Genomic DNA, 16,776 nt, shown 5'->3' on the forward strand with positions numbered 1-16,776 from the left:
GTGATGTATTGGAGTATTTGAACTATGAACTTGCGTTTGCTTGGTGTTTTTTTTTTTTCAGTCCTCTTGACCTCCATTACTTCTTTTAAGCCATTCTAAGAGATGTAACAAAGGCTACATTTCTCAAGTGGATTATGGAACATCTCACTGGTTTTATTCATGTAGAAGATATAAACTGAGCAAATTCTGCCAAGCTTAGTTGGCCTTCTTCATTTTTAGTCTTTTATTTGTTTCTTCTCCCTTACCCTGTGTTTCAGTAAAAGAGCGATATCTAACTACTGTGCAGCATATATAGAAATTGACCTGCTGCATAATTTAGCAAATGTAAAAAAGGGATCTGACCTAACCCCATTGTATGAGACTGCTACAGCAGTCTTTTCAACCCTCATCCTGCCAACATATTTAACATACATGGACTGATGCGACAAACAAACAAAGACGAAAAAACCCCCAACAAAAAACAAAAACCCTGCAATTTACTCCAAGAGGCAAATATAATAGCAAAATAATGATAGTATCACATCTTATTGCTACTCAAAGCATTATTAGTTATATAAACAATGTAATCTAAAGAAAAAAGTCAATTATTTTAATTGCAACGTTACTATTAGTTGTTGTTTCTAAAGTCCCAAATAAAATCCACATTATCATCCGTGATCTTTTTCTTTCTGTCACTGCCCAGAGCTCATAACCATACGAGAATGTAGGAACTTACACTGACCATTAAACTGACAGATTCACTTACATGCTCAGTGTCTGCAAAGATTTCACCTATCTATCTGTCAGTCTCCTCCTTCACTCTCCCTTCATTCGTGTACAAACACTAAGATACCTTAAACTGCTGCACTTGGGGCAGCCGCTTGTTCTTTTCCAGCTGAGAATTATGGCCTTAGACTTGGAGCTTCTAATTCTCATCCCAGCCATTTCACACTTGGCTGCAAACAGGCCCAAAATGAACTCAAAGGTGATGGCTCAATGAAGCCAGCAAAACCACATCATTTGCGAAAAACAGAAACGAGATCCTGAGACCACTGAACCTGACACCCTCCACACCCCGGCTGCACCCAGAAATTCTGTCCATGAACAGAATCGACCAACACCGACTGAAGCAAGTCTGACTTATTGCTGGAAATGTAAACCGACTCTAACTGCAGTTGAACAGAGACTGGAACTAGCAAAAAACAAACACAAAATCCAGGCAGTTACACTGTAGCACCCAATTAGCCTCATGCTTTGCTCAGGGCATGTTGGCTTGTGACAGGGGAAGCAAACAGTTTCTGCTTTCCTGTCTATATTTCAGCAGCAAAGGTAACACCTTTTAGATTGTCCAGCCTAGCATTTCACAGTCACATCAGCAGATGGAGTTTTGCCCAGGGGAGTCATTGCTGCTAAGATTGAGGCTTGCAATGCAACAGTATCAGCCCTCCTTTTCATATGTGGCAGGACCAGGGCATCTATTTGTCTCAGGTAGACATGTAGACGGTGATGTCTCCAATGTTCTGATAAGTTTCTGTCTGGCAATGACATCTGAGTTTTTCTTCTTTAAAATCACTGCTAGAGTGCCTCCGCCTCTGTTAAAACTGTGTGATACTCCCATTTGGGACTCATGGCAAACATTGACTAAATAAATAGTTTTATTTTTTTTTAAACTGCTTAGGTGTAATTGGGGTCTCCTGAGACCCCAAAACATATGTATTTTTAAAAAGCACTAATTAAAGCAAAAATAGAAAACAGGGACGTGGAATCATTAGGAACAAATTGCCTAAAAAAGTCATGAAAATATGAGAAAAAGTGAGATATGTCAAAAATTACTGCTCTGTGATCTGCATGGAACCCAGGCAGTGAGATGAAGGTTAAATCCATGTTCCAGCACATGAATGCGGTTTGTTTTTTTCTGTTTTTATCATCTAATTTTAGAACAGTGTTTCATATTATTTTGCTATTTTTAGTTGATAATTCTATATTTGTGTTATTTCACGACATTCTACCTCAGACGCGGGATGTTCAAGTGTGCTTTTGCCTTGATGTGACGTGTATATATTTGTCGATCTCAGTGCAAGTCAGATCCTGGGTGCTCAAAGTGCCTCACCCTGTATGACTCACTGGCTGTGCGCGCTGCACTGTGCTCAGCTAGAAGGGAGGTGAGTTGCTGCTCAGCGTCCCAGGATGTAAGCGCCAGCAATGATTGGACAAGGCAGCCTCAGGCTCACAGCCAATCACTATTCTCGCCTCTTTCCCCCATAGCTACTGCTGTATGATTGGTCCAGGTGTTGCAGGGTGAGGAATGGGTAAATGGCGAAAGGCGAGATCATGAAAAGAGTGATATTGACTCCTTCCAGTGATTCAGAGGGAGAACACTCTATGACTCATTCCTCTTTATAAATAGTTGAACCTTTTGTACTATTGGATTTACTTTTTTACATGTATATTTCACACAATTAAGCACTGAAGACACACAGAATGTATATTTCCTTTAAAGTTGATATTTTTGGTTTTTCTGAATAGATGTTTTACATTTGTTGTTACCCATACATAATCATCAGAAGCTCCTTCACATGTCATAAACTGCCTACCCTCACACTAGCATGCATGGGGTGAATGAATCATCCTCACTACTGGTAAGAAAATACCAGTAGTATATTTTATACACCAGGCATGGATGATATTTTCTATATGAACCCATACATCAGTTTGAACACACAGCACATTGTTTGCCTTTAACCATCTGAGAGTTCTTCTTTTCCACTTGTTGCTCTAATCTTTTGTCTAACAGATCATGTCAAACTTTCAGACTCCCTATAGAAGCTCAAAGCTGACTCAAAGTCCATGTTTAAACTGTTAGCATGTATTTTCAGTTGCATCTTTTCAAGAAATGCCAATAGTAGGACAAGAATGCACACTCACGCTCATAAATTCCACAATTGGAATAATATGACTTCTTAATTTCTCTCTCTCTCTGTCGCTCTGTCGAGCAGGGGTAGTGGAGGCTTGGAGGCTGGGGTGGAGAAGTGTTGTTCTGTTATCACTGTGACACAACCTCTGTCCAGCGTTCCAGTGGAGAATGGGCCTTGTGTGCCACTTTTGTGTGTGTGTGTGTGTGTGTGTGTGTGTGTGTGTGTGTGTGTGTGGGTGTGTGTGTGTGTGTGTGTGTGTGTGTGTGTGTGTGTGTGTGTGTGTGTGTGTCTGCAAGTGTGTGTTTGGTGCACTGGGTACCAGGAGACACTGTGAGTGTGTGTGTGTGAGTGAGCGAACCAAACAATGGGCCTGTTTTAAACCGGCTGGGCAGTGGGGGAGCATAAGGCCTGGCTAAAACGTCCATGGAACGCGCAAGCGGAGGACTGGCATTATGAGGAGAATACAGTGAGGGGTCTGTGACAGAATGAGGAAAGACAGGGGAAGGGTGGTGGCATGCACCAGGACCTAAGAGCAGAGAGATAGGGGTGGTGAATGCGTATGACAGAGGTCTTTTTTTGTGGACAGAGCAGTGTTTGTGTCATGTTTGGCTGAGGAATGCTGCTGTCCTGGGTGATAGGGGGCATTATGTGGACCTTATGTCACTACTGGGTGTCTTGAAGCTGCACATAGAGGTGGCGTGTCAAACGGCACACAACCAACATACGTGACAGTCACATCAGGCGGGATACATGACCAGAAGATCTTGGTGACCAGGGCAGAAATCTCATCTCATCTCTTTTTTTTTTGTTCAGTAGATCGGACTAAAAGATTGTCTGCTCTTCTGTGTACTGTAGCTGGAAGCCTATATAGGAACCAGGGATTTCGGCCTTTGCTCGACAGCTGGAGAGCTTTAGATGAGGACAGTATGTGTTTTTGTATGTGTCCCAGTTGGAGGATGAGCTCGATGGAGATGGGGAGAGGCAACGCGGTGAGCTTGTTCAGCTGTGCAAGGGCTCGGAGGGTTAAATCCTGCCGAGGCGCTCACACACACACACTGTGACCGTGGGCTCCTTCTCACATACACACAATGAGGCTAAGTTGCCTGGGGCTGGGGCCGGGGCCACGGGCTCTTGGTTCTCACACTCTGAACCAGTACTTCATCTCAGCCTGGGACTCGGACTCAGTCGCTGTGACGGTGCTCAGAGTGGCTGGCCGCTCCGCTGCTCCATCATCATCTTCCTTTCAACATCTTCATACTTAAAATATGAAGATCCATGGAGGTATTTGATTTTGTGCATAAGACGGATGATTTGTAGAATTATGGTGTTTCTGCAATTTGTGTCGTGACAAAATAATTCTTTGTTCTTAAAGGGCAATTTAATTTATATGGAAAGTAAAACATTTATTTGGCTTCAGGCAAGCTTCTCTTCAGTAAATGTGGCATTTTATTTAGGAAATGTATTCTTTTGCTCAGAGAGGTTTCTGTATTTTTGCCTTATCTGTGTTTTCAGTTTTCTTTTTCTCTGCTGTGGAGCTCAGCTTCTTTTTGTTTCTGCAGACAGCATTCTTAACTTTCGATTTTTCTCTTGTTTACCTCGTTCAGTGCGTTGAAAATTGTTCTTGTAAGATTTCTTTTCTCTTAGTCACTTCTTTGATGCTAAAGCTGTCATTTTCTTCCTGTCTGACAGTAATCTTACTGTATGTCTTTCTTATTGCTCTTTTCCAGTCCAACTGCTGAAATCATCAGACCTTGGACGCCACAGTCTGCTCTATCTGAAGGAGATTGGAAATGGCTGGTTTGGCAAGGTAAAATTTTTATTTAGTTCTGAAAGCATACGCACAGTCAGTTTTTAGATAGAGAGATTTTAAACACCTTTGCACTCAATATTACTTTTTCAATATTCTAGTTTAAACAGCAGCTTCCTTAACATAAGAACTGTTTTTTAAAATGTGTTCTACTCTTATATTGAATCCTCCAGTGAGGCTAATTCGATCGGGGAGTTTATTCCACAGGAGAAGAGTTGAAATACACAGCCACATTAGATTCCCTACAATTTACCTTGCTTCCTGGATTGTTTCGCACACTATTTCCATTCCTACTTTATGTTTACTTTGGTTTCTAAATCTACAGTTTATCGATGCTGGCTAAATCTTGCAGGTTCTGCTGGGCGAGGTCAATGCAGGCCTCAGCACCACCCAGGTGGTGGTGAAGGAGCTGAAGGCCAGTGCCAGTGTCCAGGACCAGATGCAATTTCTTGAAGAGGTCCAGCCATACCGGTCAGTTTTATCAAACTTCAGAAACTCCACACGTTTTTATTTTATTACCGGTATGGTCTTTGCACAATCATACCTTCTAAAATTGTCTCACAGGACCCTCCAGCACCCTGCCCTCTTGCAGTGCTTGGCACAATGTACAGAGGTTACTCCTTTTCTGTTGGTCATGGAGTTTTGCCCTATGGTAAGACACATTTTAATGACCAACGTTGTTTGTTCAGTCCTTCACATATATTTTTTTAAATTTCTAGCTTTGTTTAGTTTTGTTTGCAGAATCAAAGAAAAGTCAGTGTGTCTCATGTTCTCATATTTTTTCCCCTCTTAGGGTGATCTGAAGAGTTACCTCCACAGCTGTCAAGTAGCTGATTCTGAGACACCTGACCCATTGATCCTCCAGAGAATGGCATGTGACATTGCTTCAGGGCTTCTGCACCTTCACAAAAACAACTTCATCCACAGGTATGTGTGTCAGTCCCGCTCCCTTTACCTTCTGCAATTTGAGCTTTAAAAGGAAGAATCTACTTGAATGGTTTGTGCGCCACCTGTTGGTCTCTCCTGGCAACAACATCCTGGTGCTGCCTGAGTAGTTGTCACAAACTCCAGCATCAGTGATTTTGTTGCTGGGGGCGAGCCCCTCTCGCTCTCACTCCACCATCCATGCAGTGGTGGTGGCCATAGCAACCAATTAGTGACTGCCAGGCTGAAAGCTCCCATTGTGGAGGAGGTGAGATTCCACTTACTGACTTATTTGTGAGTGTGTTTACGCACTTAGGTGATATGTATGTTACTCTAATTGTATAATTCTGTCATTTATCACTGAATTTTAACTGACAACATTACTGTATGTTGCAGTAAAAAAAGAAGTGCCAACATTCTAGTGCAGGTTAAAAGAAAAATCACCCCAGACTCTTGTCAAGATACTTCAGCTGCAATTTTTTTAAACTAGATCAGATCGCAGGAGAAACATTTTTTTAAACATGAAAATACCAAAAAGTTAAATTATTAAGGAACAGGCTTAGACAAAGCCCCCTCACCATAACACACACATGGACAGAGAGTTAATTAGGTGAAAACAATAACAGCTACATTGTTGCACATAGTGCGTCTTTCTGAATAAAAGTGGCATTCTTTTAGAAATCTCTATTTAACAGTTTTTGGGGGGGTTGGTTGTTTTTTTATTTTCAACAGTGATCTGGCCTTGCGAAACTGCCTCCTAACATCAGAAATGTCAGTTAAGATTGGAGACTATGGACTTTCTCACAGTCGGTACAAGGTCAGTTTTTTTTAAATATCTGTAATTTTTAAAGACTGCTAGTAATGCTCCTAGTACTCAATATATGTTTTTTTTTAAAATTCTGTAGGATGACTATTATATAACACAAGACCAGATTTGGGTACCCCTGCGCTGGATTGCACCTGAACTCATAGACGAGGTCCATGGAAACCTGTTGGTTGTTGACCAAACCAAAAGCAGCAACATATGGTGAGTTATGTAAAGGGAGAGAAATGGGAGCTTTTATTGCAGATTATCAAAACTACAGTTTGAGTTCACACATACTTAAGGCAAGCCATCTGAAGGGTTACCGAATGACTTGAACAGTTTGTTTGGAACATTTTCTATCCGGAATATGTGAGTTGACCAACCTAAAATATTTCTTTGTGTGTTTCAGGTCATTCGGGGTAACTTTGTGGGAGTTGTTTGAGCTGGGAAACCAGCCGTATAGACACTACTCTGACAGACAGGTCTTGACATATGCTGTGAAGGAACAGCAGCTTAAACTACCCAAACCCCAGCTCCAGTTCCCCTTGGCTGACCGCTGGTAAGATATCCACACATAACTACACTCAGGAGAACCTACTGTACATACAGTGAATACTGACACTCAGAAAAGACTAGTAGCTTATACATTAGTGATGCCACACAAAATAGATTCTAGATGCTAGTAAGCCTTCAGTTCAAACTGACCAATGAGTTTCTAACAACCTTATTTTTCCTGTTTTATATCTTTTTTATTTATTTTGATACAAGTCCATTGTAGCAACATTTGTCTTTGCTACCAAGGGCAGATGATCAATACTCTCCCTATTCTTTATGATCCCCTTGGCATCGACCAGATCTGAATCACCTCATTCATCTTTACCTGGGAAGCCTGCCAGATATTGTTTTTTATTTATTTTTTATTTCAAAATTGCTCCCTAAGGAATTAAACTATTTGGTACAAACACTGAGAAGCCACACAGATGCACAAAGAAAAGCATAAACATCTTCTAACTGTGTCAGCATCTCCACTGCACCTCCTTCATATACTATGCTGTATATGCTATTGACTAGTGCAGTAAATAAGTGCTAGGTGTTGCTATAAAGTGCTGACTTTGAAGTTCTCCTTATATTACCTTTTTTTAAAATGTTGCTTCTGAATTTTTCTTCTTTTTTTAACAAAAATATCTTAAGATACCAATAAGTGTTTTTCAGCCTTAAGGTGTGTGGTCTTTTCGGTCCCTCTTCTCCGTTCAGGTACGAGGTAATGCAGTTCTGCTGGCTGCAGCCAGAGCTGAGACCCAGCAGTGAGGAAGTACACCTTCTGGTCACATACTTGTGTGCCAAAGGCTCCAGTGAAGCTGAGGAAGACTTTGAGCAACGCTGGAATGCCTTGAGACCCAATTTGCTTGGCAGCACCTCTCACACAGCTACATCCACAGCTCTAGTTCTAACCCCTACACCAGCCTCAGCTGATGCCCCTAATACAGACCAAACTCAAGCAGTGGAGCTGGCCTCCTCTGCTTCATCCTCCTTCCCCCTCTTGGAGCACTTCTCTGACAGCTTCCACTCTGACACAGGTGATGACCTACTGACTGTCACAGAGACCAGCCATGGTCTCAACTTTGAATACAAATGGGAGCAGGCCCGAGCTGAGCAACCCTACTGCTCCTCCTCCACCAGTGGTCCACTGGGCCAAGGGAACCCACATTACCAGGATATCTACTATTCAAGCAAGGGAAGCACCACAGGGGGCTGCAAGACTGATAGCCTTACCTCAAGCATGTCCCCATCCTATTATGAACCCCAACACCCGAGTGTGGTTCCAGTATTGAGTGCCCACAGCCCCTCAGTCAGCAGTGAGTACTACATTCGCATAGAGGAACCAGTAGAGTGTAACATTAACCTGGATGACAGCATTGTGGACTACAGCCCAGGATTAGAAGTCAGTGACAGTAGATTGTTATCTGAGAGTGAAACTTGTTCAACCACAGCACAACCCAGTGCATACTGGTCTACTGCTGATAACATCAAATCCACTGCCTATGACTCTGATTCAAGTCCCACTAACCAACTAACCAGGGAACCACTGCTCAGACACATATACAGCACCAGCCCCCCACAATTAGGCCACTCCCAAAATTGCCTTTCGTCCAATCTCAGTGACTCTGTAGAAAGGCCAGCAGAGTCTAAGGAGCAGTTAGAGAACCCACGCAGTTTATCACAAGCAGTCAGTAGCCCCAGCTTAGGGTTCTGTGATCCCTACCTTGAAGCAAACACAAATCATAGCACAGTTAATGAAAGCTGCCATAATATGGTAGGTCATCTTAGAAAGAGACTATCTATTGTTAACCACATCGGAATTGATGCAGGAACTGCTGACGGCGTGCTTTTGGGTCAACAGAGAAGTGGAGAAATCGAGGATGACCTTTTCTCCGAGGGAGAGGCCACAAACTGGATCTCAAACCATTCTGCAAACAATAACAGCCTGAGTTTTGACACAAGGCAGACAGGCAGTGGAAGTGACAGCTGTCTGGATCTGCAGTATACCGGTCAGTCAAACACAACTGAATTATGGTCTTTAACCAAAGCCACCACCAGAACCTTCCACAGCTCCAGGTCTTGTGGTGCCTCAGAAGGAGGAGGAAGAGGATCTGACTGTAATAGTTGTAGCAAACCAACTGATTTAGGCTCATACATTCACTTATGCCACCAAGAAAAAGAGGAAGATGCCTTTCAAGTGGAAAGGAACATAACTAAAGATAATGTGCAAAGTACCAATTCTCTCACAGATGCAAGAATAAATACCAGAGATAGAGAGGGTGGAAAATATGAAACGCAATCATTTCTTAATGGAGAGAGAACGTATTCTGAAATGATACCTGAGGCAAGCCACATAAAATCACCATCCTCTTTTAGGAAGCCTCAGGCTAGTCAAGCAGGACAACTGTCAGATAAGCAGAGAAGTAAGATCTGGGAGGGCATTTCGACAGGAGTATCTTTTGATCTGAGCGACAAGAAGCTAAACTATGCAGAGACACCTGAGAGAAGCAGAACGTTAGATAGTGGAGTTGGCGTAAGAGACTCCAGCATATGCCTGGTTGAACTTGGTGACTACAGTGAGGAAGAAGATGACATTACAGATATTACTTCAGGGATCTTTGCAGACTTCAACCTCGACTATGCTGAGATAGAGGAGGAAGAGCTCAGCCCGCAGAAGAAGCCAGAGGCAGCTGGTGACTCTTTAGACACCAACAACCTGTTTTCATCAATGGCAAGCCCCTTAAGCCCTGATCCCTTCAATATCCCAGTCCTGCCCAAATCACTGGATAGCGGCTATGACACAGAGAACAACGAATCTCCAGAGTTTATTTTTAAAGAGCTTGGAGATCCCCTGGGTGGTGAGAGGAGCCCTAGGCTGGGCGGAGAATCCGAGCTTGTTTTGCAGGTGGGTTTAGGACAAGGGGTCTGCACTTCCACAAGCAACTCAGAGGTACAGTTAAAAAGTCTAACTGAGAAGAACCCCTACAGGGACTCAGCCTATTTTTCTGACTATGATGAGAGGAGTCCCCAAGAGGACAGCAGTAAGTTCTTTGCAGGTCCACGTAACTTTCACCCCCCTGCTGAGAAACCAAGCCTTTTAGGAAATAATCATGCTGTAGAAAAGAAGTTTGCCAATGGGGAAACTTTAACAAATCTGAGACACATCAAAAGTTGTGCTTTGGTGAATCTCTCAGAGGCTGGCAATAGTTCACCCCATTCTCTTCCCACCCCTGGGTTGTCTATGCTGTCACCATTTCCTCCACAGATGGGTGGCTGCCTGACCAAAGAGTCCGCCCCTGCAGATGATGATCTTGGGTTGGAGACAGAGCACTCAGAAGACGAACCTTCCACAGAGCTTAACCCCGCCATTGGATCTGAGCCAAATTCCACTGTCCAGGATGCCCGGGAAGAGGGGAGCAGGAGAGAAGACTGCTCCAATTCCCAGTCATTGCATACTGGCTCCACCATAACCAACAACGACAATGACGAGTCCCCCAAAGAAAATGAAAATGGTGATGGCTCCACAGAGGAGGAGGAGCTACCCGAATTCAGTCATGTCAACGAGGAGACAGACGACAGAGGGGATGGTGCAAGAATAAATGAGGACGAATTTGAGGACATAGATGCAGAGGAATGTGACTCACAAGACAGTTTGTGTGGAGAATCCAATGGTCCTCTTGACCTGTCCACTTCCTCATCATTGCTGGAGCTTTGTGGAGAGGATGTAAGAGCTCCACTGGAGGAGGCAGAGGATGAAGATGACTCGGATGATAGCGAGTCTGATGAAGAGCTGAGGACCTACAACATTCAAGATGAAGACAGTGAGGAGAGTGAGGAGGATTTCACCACAGTGCCGGTGGTGGTGAGTGACTGCAGCAGGGCTAGACACCTCCGCAGCCTCCTGAAGATGCCCAGCCTGCTCACCGAATCCTTCTGTGAGGAGTTGGAGAGGAAGAAAAAAGCGGTGTCTTTTTTTGATGATGTCACAGTATTCCTTTTTGACCAGGTACAATATTTTAATAGGTCAACGTTGTACAAACTGGGGAGATTATTATGTTAAATTAAATCACTTAATTGGTTTTTATGCCTTCCAGGAGAGCCCCACAGGAGAGCTGGCCGACTATTCCTTCTCAACAGAAGTAGAGGCCAGTGGAGAGGAAACATCAGAGACAAAAAACTTTGACCAGCAGCCCCAACCTGACCCTGAACTTGAAGCTCAGTCACGTGAATCACCCTGTGTTTCTAAACAAACAGATGGAAACAAATCAGAAGAGGGTGAGGATGCAATATGTTGCAAATAATAAGCTCACTTTTTTTCTCACTGCATTTAACAAAGTGATTATGACTTTCTGTGTGCATTCAGGTGGGAACTGCGAATTGGAAGATGACCTGTCCTTTGAGCCCTGTCCATCCTCACCTGTCACCACACTTGAGCCCGCGTTAACACCCACTTCTCTCTCCAACAGTCCCGAGGCACCTAAACCAGCCGCTGTAGCACTTAATCGTTTTATGGTGTCACGATTCTCTATCACACATGTTTGCGACTCCCAGATGAGCTCAGCAAAAGGTAAAAATGCCTTTTAGTCCAACTTGTAGTAGTAAAAGTTTCTCTAAAATTGTGACACTCCACTAAACGTCACCTCAGTTTAAAATACTGATCCTACTTTGTAATGTGGCTATTGAAAGATGGCTTCCATTGTAATGTTGTAAGCAAAGATCCACATGCAGCTAATATAAACAGCTGAAAGACAAAGTGGATTTAAAGATTCATAAAATCTAATATTTAAGTGCTAATATTTGCAGGGATGTGGCTTATTACACGTTTGACACACAGAAAAAGTAGATCTAGGGCATTCCTGGTTAATTTGTTTTTGTTGTGAAGTTGGTAAATAAATAAATAGAATATTTTTACCTTCTATTTCCAATCTCTTGTGTCCCACAGGGAACAGTGACAATAATCCAAAAGACTGAGAGTGCCCTGCCACCACGATGAGAGAAGGTCGATTCCAGGTTCTTCTCAACACAGAAAAAGCAGCATTATTATATCTAGATGTTTTACAGAGTTTTATTTTTTAATCGACCTTTGGGGCATCTGACCCTGGTGACCCTTTATGAGACAGTGCCTCATATTGTAGTGAAGTACCCCGAATGATTTGCACACTATTATTATTATTTTATTTATTTTTTATGAAGAAAGAGCAATAGCTGCACGGATGGCAACCTAAAGTGGATACAAAGCGAAGTGTTATTGTCTGCAGAAATAGAAATGTTAGTTTTGACATGCAGTATTTATTTGGTAAATGCGGCATCAGTTCCTTTTCGTGACCTTACAGTTCTTTTGATTTGTGAATTATAAAAATAATCCCCCCAAAAAAGGAAAAAAAAAAAAAAAGTGAAATGACAGACATAGCTGCTCCTCTCATTGGCTGCCTTTGTCCATCTGCTTACCATCCGGCATTTTCTGGCAACTTAAGACTGTTACGGCTCTCATTGTTGGTGCCAGAAAACAGTGCTTGATGATTGTTACGTAAGAAACTACAATGGATTTTCAAACAAAATATTTGAATTCAATGAAAAGTTATGGCTGGTGATGATGGTGGAGTTGGAGGTGCTTCATCCTAATTTCTCACGTTATCCAAATCACCAGTGTGGGACTTTGTGGATTTAATGTTAATGGCAACATAATACAGAAAACCAGGATGTTACCACTACCATATTCTCCACCACTCACTCTAGTTAATGACAACCCACGGCTCTCCACACTTTTCTGAAACACTTTGTGTTCCCCACGTTGCTCTTCATGTCCACATTCTGCAACGAATCAGCTGAACAATGAGATTCCCCCCATTAGTGTCCACGTGCCGTTTATAGATTTAGTTGTTTTTTTTTAAATAAATTTGATCATCAGTAGAATGACTTTAAAAGGGACTTAGATGTGTCACCACTGTTGAGTGGTGTCAGTATCAACATGCCAGTTATAAATGTTGAATGTCGGTTATCATTTTCGAGCATCTTTTCTACATCTAGGTCTTGGTCTCTTTCATTATGCATCTGTTATGTTAGTGCTGATTGAACCGGGTATGAGGTGATAAGGGGAAGAAAAAAAAGACATTCAAAATAGGACAATTGTATGAATCCTATATCAACATGTAGCAGGTAGCTTGACTTGAATTACTACTGCTGTATCGGCAGCTCACTCCCCCCTCTCTATCCTCCTGTAGCTCCAAGTGCCAATTCAGTTTCCTCTTTCCTTGCCTTTGAAGTTCTGCAAGAAGAGAAAACATTGCTAGTATTTTTGTATAGAGAATTTGAAGAAGATGCAATCCAGGATGATAGTCTCTCAAATTTGCCAAAGAGATATTTCAAAGCCCATTGGCTAAAGTGGCAGACGCCTTTGGAGAAGGTGAGGTGGGCTGTTCTATGCACCGGTAGTAACATCATTGCTGTTTCCATTCATCCCTCACTCACGGCTGTTGTACTATCCAAAACAAATAAATCCAAATACTTTTCCCCCTCTTGTGTCTGTGATATATTTATCTGCATTAATGTCAACAAGTGTAAAACAAACAAAACACAACACCTAAAAGTATGAAGTCTGTGCACATATGGATTTATTTTGGACAAGTTAATTTACATGCATGGTCTGCACAGTACAGATATAATACAAACAGAAAGACATGGACGAGGTGAGGGCTATATAAAAGTTAAAAAAATGCATTTGAAACTTGATTCTTAAATGAGCTATGTAGTAAAAGCATGACCGTAATTCTCAGTGGAAACGACTCATCCACAAAAGAACGTTTTTGTGATGTAACAGTTTATTTCCTGGAGACTAAGAGGCATTTCAGCTCATTCACACAACACATTCTTACTTTTCAACCACACTTTCAGCACTAACCCAGTACATCATATTGTAAAAAAGAAAAACATGCCTCTAATCTTGTGTCCCAGGTGAGTGTACTGTAAAATACTGAGAACAAATGATCAAAGCTATGATAATACTGTACCTTATCTGATAAGCTACCACCCCCTCAAAGCTGAATATATATATGTATTTTTATATATATATAAAACCCCCTCCTGTATGCACTGCATTTCATTTCCTGGCAATCTGGCAGCTTAGATATTACTGAAATTTGAACATAAGGAAAGAGTAGCAGTTTATTCCCGTGTTATACCTGTGGAATTGCGCCTGCACAGTACGAAAGCTTGCTCAAGCCAAAGAAAGTGAAATAATCCCATCAACGTTTTCAGTAATATAAAAATACAAATAGAACTGCGATGCATATTCCCTCAAACCACTTTACAGAACAAAAGGGATATCGCCATATGCATATAAAGAAAAAACAAACAAAAAAAAGAACACCTAGAAGGCACAGTTCCCACATTGAAAATCTGGGTATACTGTATCACAACTAGTCAATATATAATTCTATATTATTACCTAACAAAAGCAAAATTATAGTTTACTCATCGCCTGTCAGGGTTGAACCATCAGTCTGAGAATTCAAATTACTCAGTTCACATTACAGCAATGCGTGGTAAACTGTTTACAACCATCTTTTTCTCGTTTTCTCAGTTCTCACGTAAGCAACTATTGCAGTGTGCCCCTTCACTGATACTTAATTCAAATAATCTTCCAGTGAAAGTTACAGTGTAAAGTGTTGCAGAAACCAAAAAAATAGCATAACAGAAGTACAGATAAATATTAATGTATTGGCATCACTAGTAAAACTTATTAGCAATACCTTATTCACAATTGGTATGATCTAAATAATTAAATCTAACTGTCACACTGTTCTGACTAAAACATTCAATGTTTCGTGAAAGCATTCGCAAAAAACATTGATGGGAAATTCTTTAAGTGAATTTCCACAGCCACTGGGCCCTCTTGCGATAACGTTATACAACTGAAACCTGCCAGTGTTGGCCATTATCTCTTGCTTTTTAAAAAGGAAAGGCCTGCGAGGGTAAAAAGGGGGCAGCAGGCCGCTAGTAGAAGATGGGTGCAGCTCGGTCATCAGAGAAGGAAGGCCGGAGGTAGACCTCCAGGGAACGGTCACTGTGGGGAGAGAAGGGGTGAGACAAGGAAGACTTATAGTTAGCTTGAGCAAAGTACGAGATCTAGATGGTTAATTATGTAACCACACCCAAAGACTTCTACCTTCTTAAAGTTTCCAACAGTAAGTTGAGCAAAAAGTTGCAGTTTTGTGAGATTTAGCAAGCATATGATGAACAAATTCTAATTAAATAGCGTGTTATAGGCATGCATGAAGGGTTAGTGTCTTCTCTGTATGATGCTGGGTTACACACAAAAAGAAAAAAAAAATTACATGAATTAAAATATAAAAGTACTTCTTTTACAACCCAAGGCCTGCTGGATTGACAGAACCAAGTGATGCCAACTCCAAAGAGGCCAAAGGACAGAAAAGACCAGCTATTCCCCGCATCTTAACTGCAGCCAGACAGCCAATGACAACAATGAGAACCAGACAGTAATAGAGAGCAGAAGATAAGAGACTGCTTGGCTGAAAGGCGATGGAGACTGGTGGACTTACGGAGGTCCTGTTCCCTCAGAACCGGGACAATTCTGGACCCAAACTGGAAGGTAAAAAGAACTTTTGGATTTGAATGGCTCATCTCTCAGATCATGCATGGGTCACATTTTGTAAGGACACTGGTTAGTCTGGTGCAATGCATACATACTGAAACTGATAACAGTACACGACTGAAATGGGGGATGCAAAACAAAGGTACGCACTTCATGCTCAACATGCCATACTGTATACAGCACTCTACAATCCTTTCAAATTGCAAAGCTCACTGGGAACAAATCTGACAGTAAATAAAAATAAATAAAATCAACCGGACGTCTGCTAAAAATGTGTGCACTGCTGTTTATATAACCCAAATACAACTCAAGCACAAGTAAGTCAAAATCATATTTAAAAAACAACCAAAGAGAAGGCCAAATAAGAAGGAAAGCAAGCAGGTAGGGTTCAGATCAAAGTGCACACAACACCACCTCACACACCAACAGGCTATCAAGAGCAGCACAGATGTTACAAGTGCTTGGGGAAGTGAGTAAGGATGAAACCGCATGCACAGAACAGAGTTGTGGCTTGAAATGAGTCACAGGTAGGTGCTCGTTTTGAGGGGAGAAAGTGAAAAATAAAAATAATCAGTTCTGAGCCGAACAAGGAAATTATCATCGACAGAACAGATTTCTCGTCAGACCACACTGTTTATTAATATATAGATGTATGTTTTATTTAGAATACCTTTGTAAAAATTCACCATACATTCAAGGTCAAATCTCAATATTACATTTTCTGGTTTCCCTCCACAGCATGCATAAGATAAACACTTCAACTAATCAGCAGGTTTCATTGTTTCTGGAAATATGTTAATTTTTAATTTAATAATAATATTTATTATTATTATTATCATTTATTTTATTTTATTTTTTACAAGGACAATATATTTTTTTAAAAAGAAAAGACCAAAAAAACAAACAAACAAACAAAAAAAAACTACATAGCCACTCAGGGAATACAATCATAAACACTAAAAGCTGCAGAAGCTGTGGTTATTATTTAACCTAAAACTAATTCACAGCTGTTATTGGGGATACTCAACAAAAGATCATGGACCCTTCCAAGCTAACTGTACCTTCAGGATTAGAAAAAAAAAGTGGGGGAAAAAAAGGAAAGAACAAAAAAGAAGACAAAACTGAAGGTTACAGGAGTGAGGCATTTTATTTAAGTAATAACTGTGGCAGTAGGTTCAGGAAAGGATGGCAAAAA

At 41.5% G+C, this 16,776-nt stretch overlaps 2 protein-coding genes across 7 annotated transcripts in view; one reads left to right on the top strand and one right to left on the bottom strand.

Moving 5' to 3' along the window:
- Positions 1-13,480, top strand: part of aatka (apoptosis-associated tyrosine kinase a) — a 31,570-nt gene extending 18,090 nt beyond the window's left edge. For 3 of the 5 annotated variants that reach the window (XM_063471942.1, XM_063471943.1, XM_063471944.1), the window contains 11 exons: positions 4,622-4,701; positions 5,054-5,172; positions 5,266-5,353; positions 5,495-5,628; positions 6,358-6,442; positions 6,531-6,652; positions 6,840-6,989; positions 7,685-10,976; positions 11,065-11,245; positions 11,334-11,537; positions 11,913-13,480. In XM_063471942.1, the coding sequence (XP_063328012.1) occupies positions 4,622-4,701; positions 5,054-5,172; positions 5,266-5,353; positions 5,495-5,628; positions 6,358-6,442; positions 6,531-6,652; positions 6,840-6,989; positions 7,685-10,976; positions 11,065-11,245; positions 11,334-11,537; positions 11,913-11,941 (4,484 nt within the window). In that variant the 3' untranslated portion in view covers positions 11,942-13,480. Of the gene's footprint in view, positions 1-3,429; positions 4,176-4,621; positions 4,702-5,053; positions 5,173-5,265; positions 5,354-5,494; positions 5,629-6,357; positions 6,443-6,530; positions 6,653-6,839; positions 6,990-7,684; positions 10,977-11,064; positions 11,246-11,333; positions 11,538-11,912 lie in introns of those variants that run through there. The other 2 variants (XM_063471946.1, XM_063471945.1) reach the window with 2 other exon arrangements.
- An 89-nt stretch (positions 13,481-13,569) lies between these two features.
- baiap2a (BAR/IMD domain containing adaptor protein 2a) overlaps positions 13,570-16,776 on the bottom strand; it is a 53,242-nt gene continuing 50,035 nt past the window's right edge. For both annotated transcript variants that reach the window (XM_063471947.1, XM_063471950.1), the window contains exon 14: positions 13,570-15,032. In XM_063471947.1, the coding sequence (XP_063328017.1) occupies positions 14,963-15,032 (70 nt within the window). In that variant the 3' untranslated portion in view covers positions 13,570-14,962. The remainder of the gene's footprint in view (positions 15,033-16,776) is intronic.

Source organism: Pelmatolapia mariae, linkage group LG4 (assembly GCF_036321145.2).
Source record: "Pelmatolapia mariae isolate MD_Pm_ZW linkage group LG4, Pm_UMD_F_2, whole genome shotgun sequence".
NCBI classification, from domain to species: Eukaryota; Metazoa; Chordata; class Actinopteri; order Cichliformes; family Cichlidae; genus Pelmatolapia; species Pelmatolapia mariae.